Genomic DNA, 16,939 nt, shown 5'->3' on the forward strand with positions numbered 1-16,939 from the left:
CAATTCAGAGGAATGGATGCCAGCGAGGTGAGGTATCAGGGAACACAATCATCAGGAAGATAAATAGAATGAACAAAAGGTAGGAAGGAGATGGTCAGACAGGTACAAAGAGGAGGACTCCAGCATATCACGTCTGGACCACATAGGTGCCAGTTCAGAAAACATCATGTATCGTCAACCCGGTTTCGCCAAGGAAAAGAAAGTCACCGAACACGGTCAAACACTATATAATCAGTACAAATTCAAGGGGTACCAGACTGAGACCTCTCAACAAGTAACAATTGGGGGGAATCGAGGCGTCCACAAAGGAACGAAGCAAAAGAAGAGCATGAGTGATAAGAGAGAAGAAGAGGTCATGTCGAGAAAGAGGACGAGGACGAAAGGAAAAGCAGCTGCAGCAATAGTCGTCACGGGCATAATGTCAGGCCAGTCAGCGAAGTACTTGAACCATGGCGCAAAGTCAGACGCGATCCCCTTTCAGCCTACACCCAAGAAACCCCAGTCAGTCCCCTCCGGTTGATTCAGGATCCGGGTGGGGGGTTTATACTGAAAATTTTGATGGTATCCCACCATCAGAGGCTGTCCCTCCTGGATCTGGTGGCCTGCAAATGGCGCCTGGTGGTACTCCGGGGACATAAAGTTGGCACGTGGAATGGTATCATAGCGAGGCTGCATGACTTGCATGTATTGTTGCTGGTGTTGCGGGTGAGGATGCTGCGGCTGTTGATGGTGGTGATGCGGCTGATGTGGGTGCTGCGGCTGCGACTGCGACTGAGGCTGGGGCTGCGGTTGCGGTGGTGGTGGTGGTGGTGGGAGAGAGTGGTGTTGCGGCGCGTGTGGTGAGGCATGTGATATGGCCATCGCCGATGTCACAGGAACAGTGGGCGCTCCCATCGGAGCGGAGTTTTCATGCACAGGCACACTGTTCATGGCCACACTCGAGGGTGAGTAGAACTCATGGTTAGGGGTGGCAGAATGCGAGTAATACGGTTGCTGCGGAAGCATGTACGGTTCGTTTCCACCGGGCATCGAGACTGTCACCGGTGTGGGATGGTGGTGATGGTGATGATAGGAATGCTCCGATCCCGCATCTTCCGAGGATGGTCGAGTCAAGGATCCAGGTGGGTGTGATCGGTGTTGATGCTTGGTCAATGTGGTCTTGCGGCAGAAACTATACCCACGAACTTGGTCAGTAGCTGGGCGAAAACATAAAGGGAGCAATGCGCTTGACTCGGTTGATCGGATCATTACCTTCGCTCGCATGTGGGTTCCTGGCATATATAAGGCCGCTTCCCGGTGTGAATTCGACGATGGCGAGCAAGACTTGAAGACTGCAGCAGGAAATCTTATGGTCAGTAACTGTCCAATTCATCGCAAAAGGGGACGCCGATGCCCGAGAGTTTCCAGCGAAGCTCTTACATCCGAAAAGGCCTTTTGACAGCCTTCGTGGTCGCACACATGAGGCTTCTCCCCGGTGTGGGTCCGGGAGTGAACGGTCAAAGCGCTGCGTTGGATGAAGCTCTTGTTACAGTCCTTGACGGTGCAATGGTAAGGCCGTTCATTGGTATGGATTCGGTAGTGACGACAAAGGTCTGACTTGCGGTTGAACGACTAAAGTGGTGAAGTGATGGTCAGTACCGCGCCAAGTCGATAACCGAGGAAATCGTGTGGTCAAGGCTTCACAGATCGAGCCACCGTTGAAGAGACATCCTGCCGAGATTTGAGAGCTACATACCTTGCCACAGTGCGGCCATGAGCAGTTAAAATCACGACCGTTTCCTGGAGCCATCGCGACGATCTCAGTGTCCGAAAGCAAACTCCCTGATGTCTGCTCCCCTCCCCCACAGAGAGTAAGACCGAGTCGCGCGGCGAGGTCAAGGCGAAGAAGCGATGGATCGTGAAATCAAGCGCTGGAGGATGATCAAATAAGGCGATTCCAAAATGTTTGACAAAAGATGAGAAGGCGACGAGGAGCCAAAGAAACAGAAAAGGATTGTCTAAGCACGCAAAGTGCAAAATCCGACTCAAACTGGTTGATTCAATGTAGGGATCCGGGATGGTCCTAGTCAGTCCGAATGAAGAGGAAGCACCGGGGGTATTGCGATGCGGATATGGGCCAAAGATAGTAATCGTCGGGTCAAAGACAATCTCTCATCTCACTAGCGACACAGTTCGCGACCCGATCCGTAGATCAGTACAACGATCAGGAGCGGAGGCTGAATCGACAACAACGGCAACGACTGTCGCAGAACACCAATGTAGAGAGATGATGAAGTGGAGAGGGTGTAGGAGAGGGAGGATGAAATAAGATCCAGCAGGTCAACTCTACTTTATGGAAGGAAGAGCAACACAGCTTTCGAGATGTGCGAGAACGGGCCGGAGCTCCTTTAGGTTGGTTATGAATGAGTGTCCACACTGGAGGACACTCCTCTTTTTCCAAAGCAAGAGGAGACCCTCACAAGAGAAATAACGGCGCGGATTGGAACCGTACCAAATGACAAAAAAGCAGCGTGTGAGAAGAGGGGCTCCTTTAAGATTCAAATGATGAATTCGAATGATTTGTTGCCATTTTGGAATTTATGAATTTCTTATTTCTGCTCCATTTTGGGATGAATTTTCCAGTTTTCTGATTTTTTTTTTGGCCTTTTTAGGGTTTCCCTTCCTCTTGATAGATGATTGAGGAAAGTGAAGGGGGCGGGGGAGAGAAAGCTACTAAAGGAAAGGAAAAATAAAAATCTTCGAAAATCCCCGACAGGACCGTCGATGAGGACAGGGCCGAAGTCGATGGTGTTAATGTGAATAAGAATTGTAAGGGAGTTTGGAGGTTTCTGGCAAAATCCGTGAAAAATAAAAGATTTCTAGACGAGAACGGCAATATCCTTGATTTTACCGTAAAAGCCAAATTTGTACAGTACCATGAGGGAGTCAACATGGATGATGGGCCCAAAGAAGGGAAGAGTCTCTCTGCTCAGGATTGAAATCATTCGGGGATATGGTTTGGGCTGATGGGGCCATTGCATGAATCATGGTATGTATTGTAAACAGCTCAAACCCCAGTATGGTAATACATATGTACTATACTCATTTGACCAACGCTGTATCAAAATTACCATACAACACCTGTCCATGTCCGAGACGGCATTATCAACGCACACTAGCACGAATGCCCGATGTGCGGTCGCATCGGCTCGAATAGGAGTGTGATGAATGGTCAGCAAATAAAGAAAGCCAATTTGAGCCAGCGCGAAACGGCCAGTCCGAGGTACTCAAGTTGAGGAACCACTGGCAAAATCTTGGGCTGTGATTGATGCATGACGATCGGGAGAATGTGCGGCCATCAGGCAACCTGTGACGGAGGTTCAGATGCAAAATAAGAAATTCCTTGATTTGTCTCTACCGCCATGAGATAAAAGGGCTCTTCTCCAAATCGGAGAGGCGGTGACTCCGAGGTACTCAGGTTGATGGACTGAGAGGCGTTGGACTCGTTGTACTCAGAAGGGTCAAACTCAATAATCTCACAGTGGTGAGTATGTATGTACTGATCGGGCAGCGCAGGGGAGGCGATCGAATGGTCATCCGTCCACCAAGGTGTATACAATAAGGTATAACTACATAGATACAAACTACATCATGAACACGCCGTGAGATTTTGCCCCAGCGAAAGGGAGATAAACCTATTTGAATGAGGGCAGGGGCCCGGTCCGAAGGCATAAGTTTAGACCTCTTGAACATGTCCTCGATGACCTGAATCCCTACTCTCTAGTGCTCACATTCCACTGTGATGCTTCTACTACTAGCAGCATCTCTACTTCAAAGGCTCTGTGGGAATGTGGTCAGGTACGAGTACGAGGGCGACACTGGTTTCGTCCCGTCGCCCTTGACGCGGTTCCTGGACCGTGACTTTGATGTAATTACATACTTCTCCGTATGCATGCAGTCACGAGTCACGAGTCTCACGACTCACGAATGTGATCATGTCGAGTGCTGTACTGTATGTCGTTTGTCACAGATTTCCCAGCAGTACCGCCGTTATGTTACAAGCTTACCAACTGTACAGAACTCCAGATTGATCATTGCCCCTTCTGGTGGATCCCCCCGACGACGGGGCTTGCGGATATCGCCAACTTAGTGGCCTGTCAGTGGGAAAAGTTTTCCACACCAAGCAATCACTTGATTGGACTGACTTTACGCAGATGAAAAGGGGTGGAAGGCTAACGACTCAGTGCAAAATGAAGTACTACTACTATCCAGCAACTGCTCTGCCATTGATCGGAGCAAGTGTCCTGTCTCTTGCCAGACCGATACGAGTAAAATTCGCTGAACAATGTGAGGAAGAAGCGAGAGTGAATAGCAGTGCTGCAAACAGTGATGCTGCTTTTCCTCGCTGGCGAAGTGACCAAATCACAAGTCTGCGCCGTTCCAGCAGACAACAATAGGACTGCATGCTTCGGTCCTCCCATAAGTTGGAGAGCATGATGCAAGTCGAGCCAGCGCGGTATGGTACGACTGGACAATTCGGAATCGGGTATATCGCGAACCCGACAAGGGTCGATATTGATAATTCTCAAGAAATATAGCAGTATTGTCGAGAGAAAGAAAAAAAAAGGAAAAAAAAAACACGAAAAAAAAAGCATGGGTAGAGGACTATTTCTGTACGGACCTACGATACAACAGGCCATGCTGTAGGTGTACGGTCGCCATTCGACGACGACCGGCGCTGCTGTTACGTCGTGGGTACGTTCCAATCATCACAGATGTGTAAATCCCCCCGGTCAAGAGGTCGAACTCCACATTCCCTTTCATGATCCATGGCCAGACCTGATGAACCTGGTCCCTTTGGACGGTACGGACCTGCCGTTCTCTAGCCGTGGAAATGAGGATGGAGCTGGCCATTAACCTCCCGCATCCTGACCTTCTCTCAACTGGCGACTGAGCTACTTCGGATGACAGACTCAACAAGTCTCGACCCACGATCGACAGGGATATGGGGCGCAACTGATACGAGGTCGACAGGGCTTTGGGAGCCCACCACTGGACTACAGGTGGGATGAGCTGCCTGACTTGGTGAGACCAACTAGTCAAAGGTCTTCTTTCTTTTTGTTGAGCATCAATCACGGTCAGAGTATGACCAGACAATGTACCGACGATCCTTTGCTGGGTGGGTTTCAGAGCCAAAGAGTGTAGTCTTCAAAGGAGGGACACGTTCCTATCGACCATCCCGCTGCCCAGGTACGCAGCCAGGCCCTTTTCTTCACAGGATTGTGCTTTGAACGTTTGGGCAAACTAGGACAATTGTCATATGGCCAAATGATGAGGATCGATGATCAATGCTCTTGGCAGAAGAGCTCGACGCATACAGATGAATCTCTCAACCCAATATCGGTTGGAATAGATGTGCAGATTTGGCTGGGAAGGACGCCGACCCTATTGCAAGCACATCAAATTTGATGCTGGTGGCTGAGCGTTGCTGACGATCTTCCCGTCGAGTTTGAGAATCCGGGGAAAGAGAACCTGCCTACGCGCTAACCGATGAAAAGCGATCTGGGAGAAAGGTCAAAAGATGCGCAAAGCCTGTCCTCGCTTATACTTCAACCAGCGAAACACACGCACCATGACAGTCAATTCTCATGCAGTAGGTCAAGGGCGCACGAATAAATGGAGAGCAAGTGAGCGCATCCCTGACCGAGTACCCGCAGATCAATTTCAATTGACTCACTCGTAAACGCTCTCTCATTGTCCATTCTCTGCGGCGCATGGCTTCCTATCATGCAACTGTCCTCGTTAGCGCGTCCTGGGCGTGTTCGTAAGTCGGGTTTCACATGATATCATAGGACGGTGCGTCCTTGACATGGATGGTGGACATGTACTGGGAGCCTCAACCCTCCCCCCCCAGTAGGTGGAAAGAAAACAAATTTCCGCGTTGAGTTCCATATCCTCCTGTCAGCGGGGTATGAATTCCTATCGCGCGGCCGAACTACTCCGAGCTCCCACTTCGATCGAGTTGACATGATCTGCTACGAAGCTAAATCATTCACCTTGAAGAGAGAGTGAGACGGATTGGAGGGTTAGGTAGGTGAAGAAGGTTTCAGGCGCCTGGGTAGAGTTTCACCGGTTTAGGGCCTGGCATCGACATGTCCACCAACGACGACTCTCACAGGAAGAGAGAGAAAAAAAAAGAACAACAGGATAGAAAGAGAAAAATCGTATACCGTTGCTCCAAACCCAATTTGCCATCCTGCTTGTTTTTGTTTGAGAGATGGAGCAGGTACAGTTCGTCTATTTTCAGCTGAGGGCAACACTGAATACCCGAATTTGCCTATCGTGTTATTGATAGGATGTTTGCATCCGATCTATCCATTCGTTGTTCCTCAAGTGTGGAAGCGATGAAAGGCGCTCAATCTGTGGCGTTGAACTTTGGCAAGTCGAAGATTTCAGTTATGATTGAAAAGACCTCATATTTGGTGGAGACATCAAGCGTGGAGTTTGACAGTGCTGTAGATCGCAATGTAAAAAGTTCAGACGGTGGACGAGGGTAGATTTGCTATCCTGCAAGGGATGCGACTCTTTCTACGCGGGGTATCTTTCCATGTTCACGCTTCTGGCACATTTTAGATATACAGTACTGTTGAGGTCATGACTCCTTTCTTTTCCTGCCACTCTCAACGCCGATGCAACTTTCCATTTGGTATCATTTGCCAACGTGGATTCCCTGTGATCTACCTTGTGCCTTTCTCGATTCGTTCGACCGCGCTCTGGCCTGAACGTAGCTTCGAAGCGCCAGATCTTCCCCTGTCATTTCAATTCAAGACGGAGCTTGTCCACTCGACGATTAAGGAGATGGTAAGATGGAAGTCTAGCCTCCACTCGAACCCAATTCTCGATGAGCAGGCCAAGCTGGTTCTTTCTTGTGGGCAGCGGAGACTGACGGGGGTCTTGCTGTTTGACTCGATGAGCCGCAAATGAAGAGAAAACCCTGATCCACTAGGAAGAGCCGAGAAGCAGACAAAGTTTGTGCGTTTTCTTTCCCTGAAATTTACCATTCGTTGAGATGAAGAGCCAACGGATACAACGACCAACTGTCTGACAGGCTTGGAATAGACCATCGCATTCACCAAGACCTTAACTGTACAGGTAGTGGACGGTGCTTGCCGAATTAGGTAAACAGTTACGAGTGCCTTTGCCGCGGACCCGGTCATCGCTGCAGCGATCGTTCGATTTCTTGCAGACCATGAGATGACCGAACAACTCAGCACGTCCCTACACACCCCATCACTCCTGGTTCAAGCTCACCGTCTGCCTCGCTGCTTCACACTTACTCAACATGAGATGCGAGCAATGTGGCGACTGGGTGGCATCTCTTGGGGTTGACAATGATGTCTCCCTTCAACATCAGCATTTCTTGGTACCCTTTCGTCAAACGCGCGGAGATTGTCACAAAGTAAATTTGGATTGTGGGGACAAGGTGACCGCTGCTTCTCATCCTGTCTGCCTTCTACCCCTTCCTCCCCTTATTTGCCGCCACATGCAAACTCTATCAGAGTCGACCAGAGAGCCATGTCTGCACTGGACCTTGTCCCTGGGGCGACCCCTCATGGGAATGGGAGTTGTGGCAAGGATGAAAGTGGAAGGTCGAAAGAAAGTGCTATCCACTCTATCGACATGTTGCTTTCGAGGTCACTTTTGCTTTTTCGAGTGACTATTGACGGGGACTGTTTATCGTCAAGGGATGGCTGAACTTGACCGTCATTGATTCGTTGGTCATATTTCCCAGGTGGCAGGATTTTTGCAGCGATCTTCACTTTGCTCCACGAAAAAGGTCTACTCAATGAGATTTGTTTCCTTTTTCTCAGTCCGCCTGTTGAGTCAACGGTCCATTTGCAGACTGAGAATCACTTGTCGGGATCAAGAAAGCTGGGACAACCTGCTGGCGGATGCTCCAACAGAGAGACCCACTCGCGACACCCGTGTAAACAGGGATCCATGAACGAACTATCATAATCGAACCTTGTTCGGGGGTTCCCATCGGCGGGAACCTTCATCACGCCATTCTTCAAGTTAACTCGAGCAAAAGGGTTTGCCGCCTCAGAGGGATTGTGGGGGAAGATTGTTCGAGCACAGGAGAGACGTGATCTACCCTTGATGATCGGCGTTCTTAAGTTTTCAAATAATTCTCACAACATGGAGGCTCATCCTGATTTCTTGGGTCTCGCTTGAGATTTAGGGTTCCGTCGGCTTGCCTTCCCCATACTCTTTCGGAATCAAATGGCGTGATATAGTCGGCAGACTTGCAAGCATGTGAGACGGCAATTGAAGCCGGTTTTCCAACGGTGAGGATCAAAAGTGGTACCATCTAGCGAGCGGAGATATTGTGGGTAGATTCTCCAGATTGCCGTTGTAGGTCGAAATGACCCGCGGTGTTGATCTCCGGGAACCGATGGGACTGAATATCCATGGATATCACTAGAGAGTATTCGGGTTGGAGGCTAGTAGCATACAGAACGCATCTCGCGGGTACTAGCGTCAACGAAGACAATAGTGCTTCCTATGGAATTGATGCAAAAGCAAAGACCACGCACGAGAGCAGCATGTTATTCTCGCATTCTATTAACCTTAAATCGGTGTAGACCTTCCTACAAATTCGCCCTCTGCCCGGTCTAGCGATTATACGTTCTACCTTGCTGGACTGGAAAGAGCAGGTTGTTCTTCTGGTCCCTCAGAAAACGGGTGCTCGGATTGGCTACTGTCAATCTGTCATAGTAACTGGACAACTTACATGAACAGACATATCCTCAATCAGCCCTTCAGAATGTGATATTCGGAAGGAAGTTCCAATCTGTGTTAGTGCAATCATTAGGCGGTTAAGGCAGGTGGAGCATCAGTCAAACTTACCGAGTACATACACGTTCACTCTCCGAAGTCCAAAGTCATATACAATGTATCAATTCTGCAAAAATTACTGTACCAAGAGAACCTCTGTACAGTCGGGGCTAAGTCATCTTGTCCAGCACCAATTTGGAGAACATGGATGGATCATGCCAGTCACAACGGACGAGACCCTCCAGTTGAATCCCAAACTTTCCGACGCGCCCCGTCTCACGAGAAAGTCGAAGAGTCTGTCACATTTCTCCTCTTTCCATGCAATAGTAGTACCTCCGAACCTCTACCGGACATTCAAACGCAGTGATAGCGACGAATATCGTGGCGCGTCAAGTGGAGTTTATGTGGAGTCAAGTCCCGAGTCGGGTTGGAAGAGTATCGGCGATTCGGCAGTTCACCCAATTCAAGTTGATCGTGACTTCTTCCCACTGCCACCTCACCGGGGAGCTCAGGTTTCTACGATTACGGGGTACACTTCCACCTGCAGAGGAGGGGAATGCGACTTTGGTTGAAAGGTGGATCCCCGGTTGATAAGACATGGCACGTCGGCGGAAGTTGCCCGTCATGGACACAAAGTGATGGAAGTCGCGACTTTTCCAAAGGTACTAGTAGGTGGAATGTAGTATGTATCATCTACTGGCGTGGGACATCTTTTTGACAATGTACCGATTATCTCGGGGGGAGAGGAAGCTAAGGAGTACGGACAGAGCGAAGCCCACAGTATAGTTATACTGGTATAGTAGTGAAGCCTTAGCCCGGTGCTCGTGGTACTGTACCTATTACACTTAGTAATGGATATCAGGCCTGGCATTTCGTGCGTAGATATGTTCAAGACCTCGTGATATTCTGATTTGGAGGTATAGGACTCCCGTTAACCAAATCATCAATCAATCAAGACCCAAGCGGACCTTTTGTGAAAGACCACATCATTTCACACATTTCAGACGTCTGCAAGTACAAGTACAAGTATGCGCGTCTTGCTCGGCAAGTTGGACCCAGTTATTTGAAGGTCCCTCTACACCCAAGTTTTCCTCAACAAGGATGAGAATAAGCAACCATCAAGCACTGAACTGGGTTAGTCATGACACACTCGCGCTCCCTTTTGAAATCGCCTTAGTGCCTGACGAAGGAAGGGTTTCCCTCCAGCGATGCCCGCCATGAACGGTCGCCAAGCGTGTTCATCTTCATGCTCACAGCTTACCTCTGCAATATTATCATTTCGGGGACCTACTATCTCAAACCAATCACAAATGCATCTCGATCGATCTCATGCCCATCACATGCATTCAGGCTGGAGATAGCAGTAACTATCAAGTGCAGAGAGTGTCCCGAGTGCATCACAAGAGGCCTAGGCCAGGTTGTCACGAGTCGAGTCGGCTCGACACTTGTCTGGCGAGTCCAGCCAACGCCGATCTTTGGCCTGGCCGAGAAGCCATGCTACGGGCCTGAGAATCAGGGCCGTGCATTGAAGTCCAACGAGAACCAGGTCTGGTTTGGTGTAGTAGTGTTAAGTCCTAATGGCGAAGTGCATTAGTTAGTGTGTAAATCCATCCCTGCATCAAGCAGAAACACTCCAAAGCCAACACTAAGCCTGGCGGAAATCGGGTCGGCTCCTTACCCCGCATTTCCACAGCCGAGATGGACGGGTGATGCAATCGTCTTCCTGGCCATGTGGCTTCAAAAGGTACGTCGCAGCAAGACTCGGCATGACAGCTGACAGAAGACGTCAAAGTCGGAACTTCTAACATGGTAACGAGCAAGATTGGCCAAGAACGTCTCCTCGTTCGTGAATGGCCGAGTCGAGCCACAGTACATATCACGGCCGGTGCGTCATACTCCTGTGACCTGACCGTCTCTGACATCAACGCGAGGACGACACGCGAGATAGCAGCTCATCTGGTGTATGATGTCACTGACTCAAGCTCCGGTCTGTTGTTCCTGGTTCAGAAGTCAATACTTGCTTTGGAGAGTTTTGGTGGTTCTTTTTTCTCATCCAACCTGTTGACCTGTCTCAAAGTTCTTACCTCTCGAGCGTCGTATCCCCCGCTTTACTCTGGAAAGTATGGGGCCTGGACATCCTGATTGCGTGAGTCCAGATGCTTGAAGCTCCCACGCGATCCATTTTGCAACTGAATCAGCCCCAAGAAAAAGTGTCGAGCTTGCCTCTCGAGCAGGGAAGTCAAGGCTGGCTTAGTCCTCGCGTGAAAGATCACGGCCTTACGTCAAGGTACCATGTGTCGATGTAAAGAGCAACCAGACTTTGATGCTCTCGACATAGTCGGTCATCCCCGTTCTCACTCTGGAATCTGCGGTCACTACAAGATTCTTCAAGCTTGAGCAGCAACTTTGAGAACTTTCAAAGCGGTTCCGACGCAGTGGCGTACTGCTGATGTCAATAACGACAAGTGTTTAATGTGTATCATTTGATTCTGCCACCATCTATAGACCAGGCAGAACCTCCGGTGCCACCCACAGTAATCTCATTATCTCCGTGAGTTACTTCCGTTGTCACCTCTCCTTTATCAACAAGAAACAGTGATGTTCTTGATACACGACTGACTTTATTCACAGACAAGTAAGACCTTCAGGCTAATAGTTGCATCAAGTGTAAAAAGAGCCAGGGCAACGTCCTCCCTAATGAATAAAATGAAATCCACCAAGACGAAGACGTTCTTCCAAAGACAATGGTACTTCAAATATACCTTTCATCTGGATGTTGGCCGATGACTTGAGGACAGCCAACCGAAGGTCACAGTCTCATCGTAGATGACAGATTCTAATCCAAAGTAATTGGAATCGACGATAAGAATCGAACAGATCAGGGCTCGTCTGATTGATGCTTTGGAAATTTATCTACCTCGCGGATGTGTCCATCATTCTTAACTTTCTTGACTTCGGTCGAGACGCATCAAGTATGGTAGTGCATGGATGATCCGTGTTGGACTCTGTGAAGATTTCTTAACTCACTCATAGCAGGTATACCTTACTTGTTGTCATGTTATGCTCAAAGTCTCCTACATCTCAGGCATCACCTTATTTGCCTGGTACTTTTTGCAAGAATCAAAGCCCCACCGAGACCCAACCTACCTGATCACGAATCACGGCTACGTACACGGCTGGCTATCCAACCTATACCGCCGTATATTATGCTTACATTCTCGACTCCCATCTAGACGTAGGTTTGGAAGACGAGTTCATATAAGGCCTGACGACGTGCTGGCAATAGAGCTCAAAAAATGCATCTACGGAGAAGGAGCATGTTTTAGGTCCCTTGTTCAACCTAACAAGAGCCAAGTTTGACACCATCGCTTGCAACGAGCAAGAACCTATGAGGTAGAAGCGCTTCCGAAATAGTCGTCTGGTTTGGGGTCATATAATCCTGGATCAGCGAAACACATATGTTTCGAAAAATCTGACGAGTAAGGTTGCGATATGTCAAAAAAACCCTGGATTGGTGTCACGATCCTCAATCGCAATGTCTTCGAAATGAGAACGACTCTTAGTGATGATTCAAATGGTCATTAAGAAGGTATGATGACCAGCAGACAGACACGCAGCTGGATCATCTTGACAAAGTAAAGAGGTCGACGTCTAAAGGTTATGCATTCTAAGAAGAAGCCACAATATCTGGCAGGTTTCAGTCTCTCGGAGCGCAGGCTCTCATCTCTCGTCTTACCAACTCGTCAATCCTCGCTCACGATCAAATCCCCCTCGCAGTTGCTTCCCCGGTTTGAGCACTTTGCCTTGAAGTACTGTATACTTGATGATATTCTCGCACTCTTCTGGCCGCACCCGCGCAAGCCAGATGCCCTGTGTCGCTCCCTCCTGGTCCCGAGCGCTCTCTGCGTCGTCCCGCTTGTACCACTCGAAATCGCGACGTCGATAGACAATCACGTTGGCCGAGTACTTGTGACCGCCGACGTGACTGATGAAATAGACAGCCACACCGCCAGGCCGTGTATCGTCCATATCTCGGTATAAGCCTAGGGGACGAAGATGACGCTCAAATTCTTTTCGCAAAAGAGGTGCGGATTGTCCACAGCGGGCATCGCGGGTTCGTTGAGAGCAGAGTAGAATGACGGCCGCATGTGGGCACGGATGGGATCGAAGGGGAGTTGAGATGGACGTGTTCGCTGGAGATGGAGAAGAAGATGATGGTCTCTCTTCCTGGTGATTTGCTTCGCTGGATGTGGTGGGCACGGCGCCGAGCGGCGTTGTTGTCGTCGGGGACTTGTTGACAAAGTGCTCGATCAAGTCCGGGACCAGCTGTGGGGTAACTTGCTCGACGACAGTGAAACTCGGCAGCAGGAGAACATTCGTGGGCTGTGTGCCTTTTTCGTGCATGTGATATTCGTCGGGGACGGGCATATTTGATGCTGAGATTTTCAAATTCTACAAGCAAGAATCGAGAAGAGTTCGGTCAGCGTGAGACTTCTTGAGAGACTAATTCAGGCCACTACTGAACGACGGCAACCAGTCTACGAAAATTCGAAAGTGTCTTACCCCATTGCTTGGTTGTAGCCCGCCCTTCTCGATAGCCTCCATGACGCTGCCAGACTCATCGGCCACGTCGCGCACCCAATCTGATTTGCCCGTAGCAACCAGCAAATGAGTTGCCCATCCCTTGACGTGTCCGTACAGCTCATCTTTTTGGTCGACGTCGAATTTGGCGGGGTATTTGACGGTACAGCTTGCGCAATCGTGTAAACAATCTTCGCCATCGACAGCGGGATCAGGTTTGTCGAATAGCTTGTCAGCTTCCGAGATCGATTTGAATCCCTTTTGGGATAGCGCATTATCTCCGATCACATCAGTTTCCGCGTCGGTCCTCGACGAGGCCAGAGAGACGTTGGATGAGCCAAAAAGCGAAGAGGCACCTCGGCGGAAGAGCTCCATGATTGACGTCAAGATCGAAGACAATCAAAGGAGTGATGTATGGATCTATGGTGAATGGATATACCCTGAGAGGGGGGAGAGCAAAAACAAGGAGAATGAAAGACCAAGATCAATCGTGACGAAATCTCAGGGTGATACGAATTCCTCACAATCCAGATGTCTTACGTGGAGCCGAACGCGTGTGCAACTGATCTTATCAATCATGGATCCTGCGGGAGTCGTGCCAAGAAAAATCTGGGAATGTCAGACTCGGAATTGTTCCCGCCCTCGGGAAGTGGACCGGCATCTGGTCGAGTTTAGATCGAGAGTAAAGCAGTACATCAGGGGATGAGTGCTGACAGCTGACAGCTGAGTGATGAATTCAGATGTGGCAGGATTGAGAGCTTTTAGGCCCTCGTACCTTATATCAGAGGTTCTCACTTTTGCTTAAGACTCGTTCATATGTGGATGTGACTGAAATCTCCGCGTATAGATCGGCGAATGGAACTTGCGATGGCCCGTATGCATTACATCAGCCGGAGAAAGAAGATTGAATGCGATTATTTTCCAGATCAACTCCGACGAGGCTTCACCTCAGTGCCAGTAGAACAATCTTGATTATTCGATAGACACCTAGTCCCTCTTCTCGAGGCAAAGCTTCCACTGGGCCTCTGACCGGACATGCCGAATCTGGGGCTAAGATGAGTGCTTCCCACGAAGAACAGGGTCAAATATCTACCACTGTATTTATTGCTTATTTTTAGTAGACGTTGGCCCACTACTTGTAGTGTTCAACCTTCACCTCGCATGAGTTTCCCTTTCACAAGCCACAGCATGTCTGCTATAAGTCACGTGCTGCTTGGGACAACAGGCGAAGCACAGCATCCCGACGCTAGGCTAGTCATTTACACTCCACATCAATTCAAGATTGATAATTCTGGTATGGCACCAGCTTGCTCTGGGAAGCGAAAAACAGTAGGGATAGATTAAACATCACCTGAACTGGGCTCCGTCCACATCTTTTTCAAATCATGAACAATCCAAGCCAATCGCAATGGACTCCAGATCAGATTGTTTGACTGCATATTGTGCAACAGCCGATAGATCGGCGATGATCAACAGCCATTCAGGAACCATACCGTCACATGATCTCCACTTCTCCGAACCACAAGACACTAAATCTCCGGCCAGTCGCATCATGCTCCAAAAAAAGGGGGGGGGAGAGATTATCAAAAGTCATGGACGAAAGCAAATCTCCAAGGGAGTCACAAGACTTGTACATTCTGGTGACAGGAGCAAATAGGTACGGAGCTGAAAAGTTCCTTCGACAAGTGACGAACATGCATCTGAACTAACCATTCTTTCCGCCTCCGCAGCGGTCTTGGCTTCTCGATATGCTGTCGCCTCGCCGATGAGTTCCTCTCATCCCACCATTACGATGACACATTGACGATCATATTCACCACGCGCAGTGCTCGCAAAGCCGAAGACACACGTCGTCGCCTTGAAAAGCACCTCCACTCCTCCGCAAAATCGACCCCCTCCGATCGCGCCCGCGTCAACTTCGTCTCCGAAAGCGTTGACCTGGGCGACCTCCCCTCGACACGCGCGCTCTCCCGCCGCCTGTGTCAACATTACCCCAAACTCGATGCAGTGATTCTGAATGCTGGCATCGGCGGCTGGTCCGGGATCAACTGGTTCGAGGCCATCTGGGGAATCTGTACCGATCTCGTGCACCAGGTGACATGGCCGTCTTACAAGCTGGCGCCCGTGGGGGTCTTGACTAGTCGACAGACGCAACGGGAGGAGGAGCCTGCTCTGGGGGCGGTGTTCTGCGCGAATGTCTTTGGTCACTATATGCTGGCGCACAATGTGGCGCCGCTTTTGAAGAAGGCGAAATCGCCAAATGGGCCTGGTCGCGTTATTTGGGTGTCGAGTATCGAGGCGACGATCAAGGCCTTTGATATTAATGACATTCAAGGCTTGCAGACCAAGGTACCCTATGAATCCTCCAAGGCTTTGACCGATATTCTGGCCTTGACATCAGACCTGCCAAGTACCGCTCCTTGGTCTGTCGAGGGGTTCTTCGGAACCCCCTCCAAGGAAGATCGTGGACCGGACGAATCATCCACAGAAGTCACACCAGAGATGCATGTCTGCCACCCCGGAATATGCGCAACCTCCATCATCCCTCTCCCTCTCCCGCTGGTCTGGGCCATGGTCGCCTCGTGTTGGATAGCGCGTATCCTCGGCTCTCCATGGCACGCAATATCCACATACGTAGCAGCCTGGGCCCCGGTCTTCCTGGCGTTATCTTCACAGGGAGCTCTTGAAGCGGCCGAATCCCCGTATCGCCAATCAGGCGGGGGCCGGGTCAAATGGGGCTCATCCACCAACCGTCTTGGTGCGGAACGCGTGAGCAGCACCGAAGTCGAGGGTTGGGGATACGGTGGTGTCGTGGGCCGGCCGGTGGTTGAGAGCGATCGTCTGCGTCGCCGAAAGCGCGGTGCGGTCGATTTGACCCGGGAAGAGAAGGAGAACTTTGAGGAATTGGGTCGTGCGTGCTGGAAGCAGATGGAGCAGTTGCGTATCAAATGGGAGGGGATTCTGGATCAAGCTGAGCAACGACAGAGCTCGTCCGTTGACAAGCCTACAGGTCTGTGACTCAAGTGAAATGTAAACATGCTTCCTAATCAGGCTTCATCATATCTTGTATTTTTAATCCGACGGAAATCGTCAATCATCATCTCCAATCAACCGAGTCGATTGATCTGCTCTACCATTAACTTACTGAAAGTCGTTTCCAATGCCTGTATGTACTATGTAGTTTACTGCGCAGTGACCTATTTACACCGGCAAGACGTGGTCCACATCCATCATCATTAAATAGAAAATAAGATTTTTTTTAATCTGCGCCCGAATGTCTTTCCGATAAGGGAACCAAGATCAAATGAGCTCAATCGAGAGAAGGGGTTCCGGGGAGGGGGAAAAAATAGAAATAAATAAGGGACATCTGCCATCGTGGAATCGAAGAAATGATATAGGCTCTGACGCGAAGGCCGGAGGGCGGAGAAAGGAGCAAAATGGTCACGCACGGACAACTGGGGCGATATCTGATATCGCCCCACGAGCCTGGACATGGCAACGGGTTTTAATTGTCAACCAGGATGACACAGAATAAGTAATA

The 16,939-nt window shown here is 49.7% G+C and overlaps 3 protein-coding genes across 3 annotated transcripts; 1 reads left to right on the forward strand and 2 right to left on the reverse strand.

Annotated features, from left to right (window-relative positions):
• Positions 1-477: 477 nt before the first annotated feature.
• On the reverse strand, positions 478-1,789 carry N7539_006157 (putative C2H2 finger domain protein; the record flags this gene model as incomplete). Its single annotated transcript, XM_056935759.1, has 4 exons — positions 478-1,171; positions 1,252-1,331; positions 1,420-1,611; positions 1,736-1,789. 4 exons carry the CDS (start codon positions 1,787-1,789, stop codon positions 478-480), a joined length of 1,020 nt encoding a protein of 339 aa, XP_056788683.1.
• A 10,760-nt stretch (positions 1,790-12,549) lies between these two features.
• On the reverse strand, positions 12,550-13,773 carry N7539_006158 (sucrase/ferredoxin-like domain-containing protein; the record flags this gene model as incomplete). The annotated part of the gene is made up of 2 exons (XM_056935760.1): positions 12,550-13,269; positions 13,381-13,773. The coding sequence occupies 2 exons, from the start codon at positions 13,771-13,773 to the stop codon at positions 12,550-12,552; spliced, it is 1,113 nt and encodes a 370-aa protein (XP_056788684.1).
• Positions 13,774-14,990: 1,217 nt separating this feature from the next.
• On the forward strand, positions 14,991-16,416 carry N7539_006159 (3-keto-steroid reductase; the record flags this gene model as incomplete). The annotated part of the gene is made up of 2 exons (XM_056935761.1): positions 14,991-15,055; positions 15,129-16,416. 2 exons carry the CDS (start codon positions 14,991-14,993, stop codon positions 16,414-16,416), a joined length of 1,353 nt encoding a protein of 450 aa, XP_056788685.1.
• Between the last annotated feature and the right edge of the window lie 523 nt (positions 16,417-16,939).

Source organism: Penicillium diatomitis, assembly GCF_028827545.1.
Source record: "Penicillium diatomitis strain IBT 30728 chromosome Unknown utg000008l_segment0_segment0, whole genome shotgun sequence".
Taxonomy (NCBI): Eukaryota; Fungi; Ascomycota; class Eurotiomycetes; order Eurotiales; family Aspergillaceae; genus Penicillium; species Penicillium diatomitis.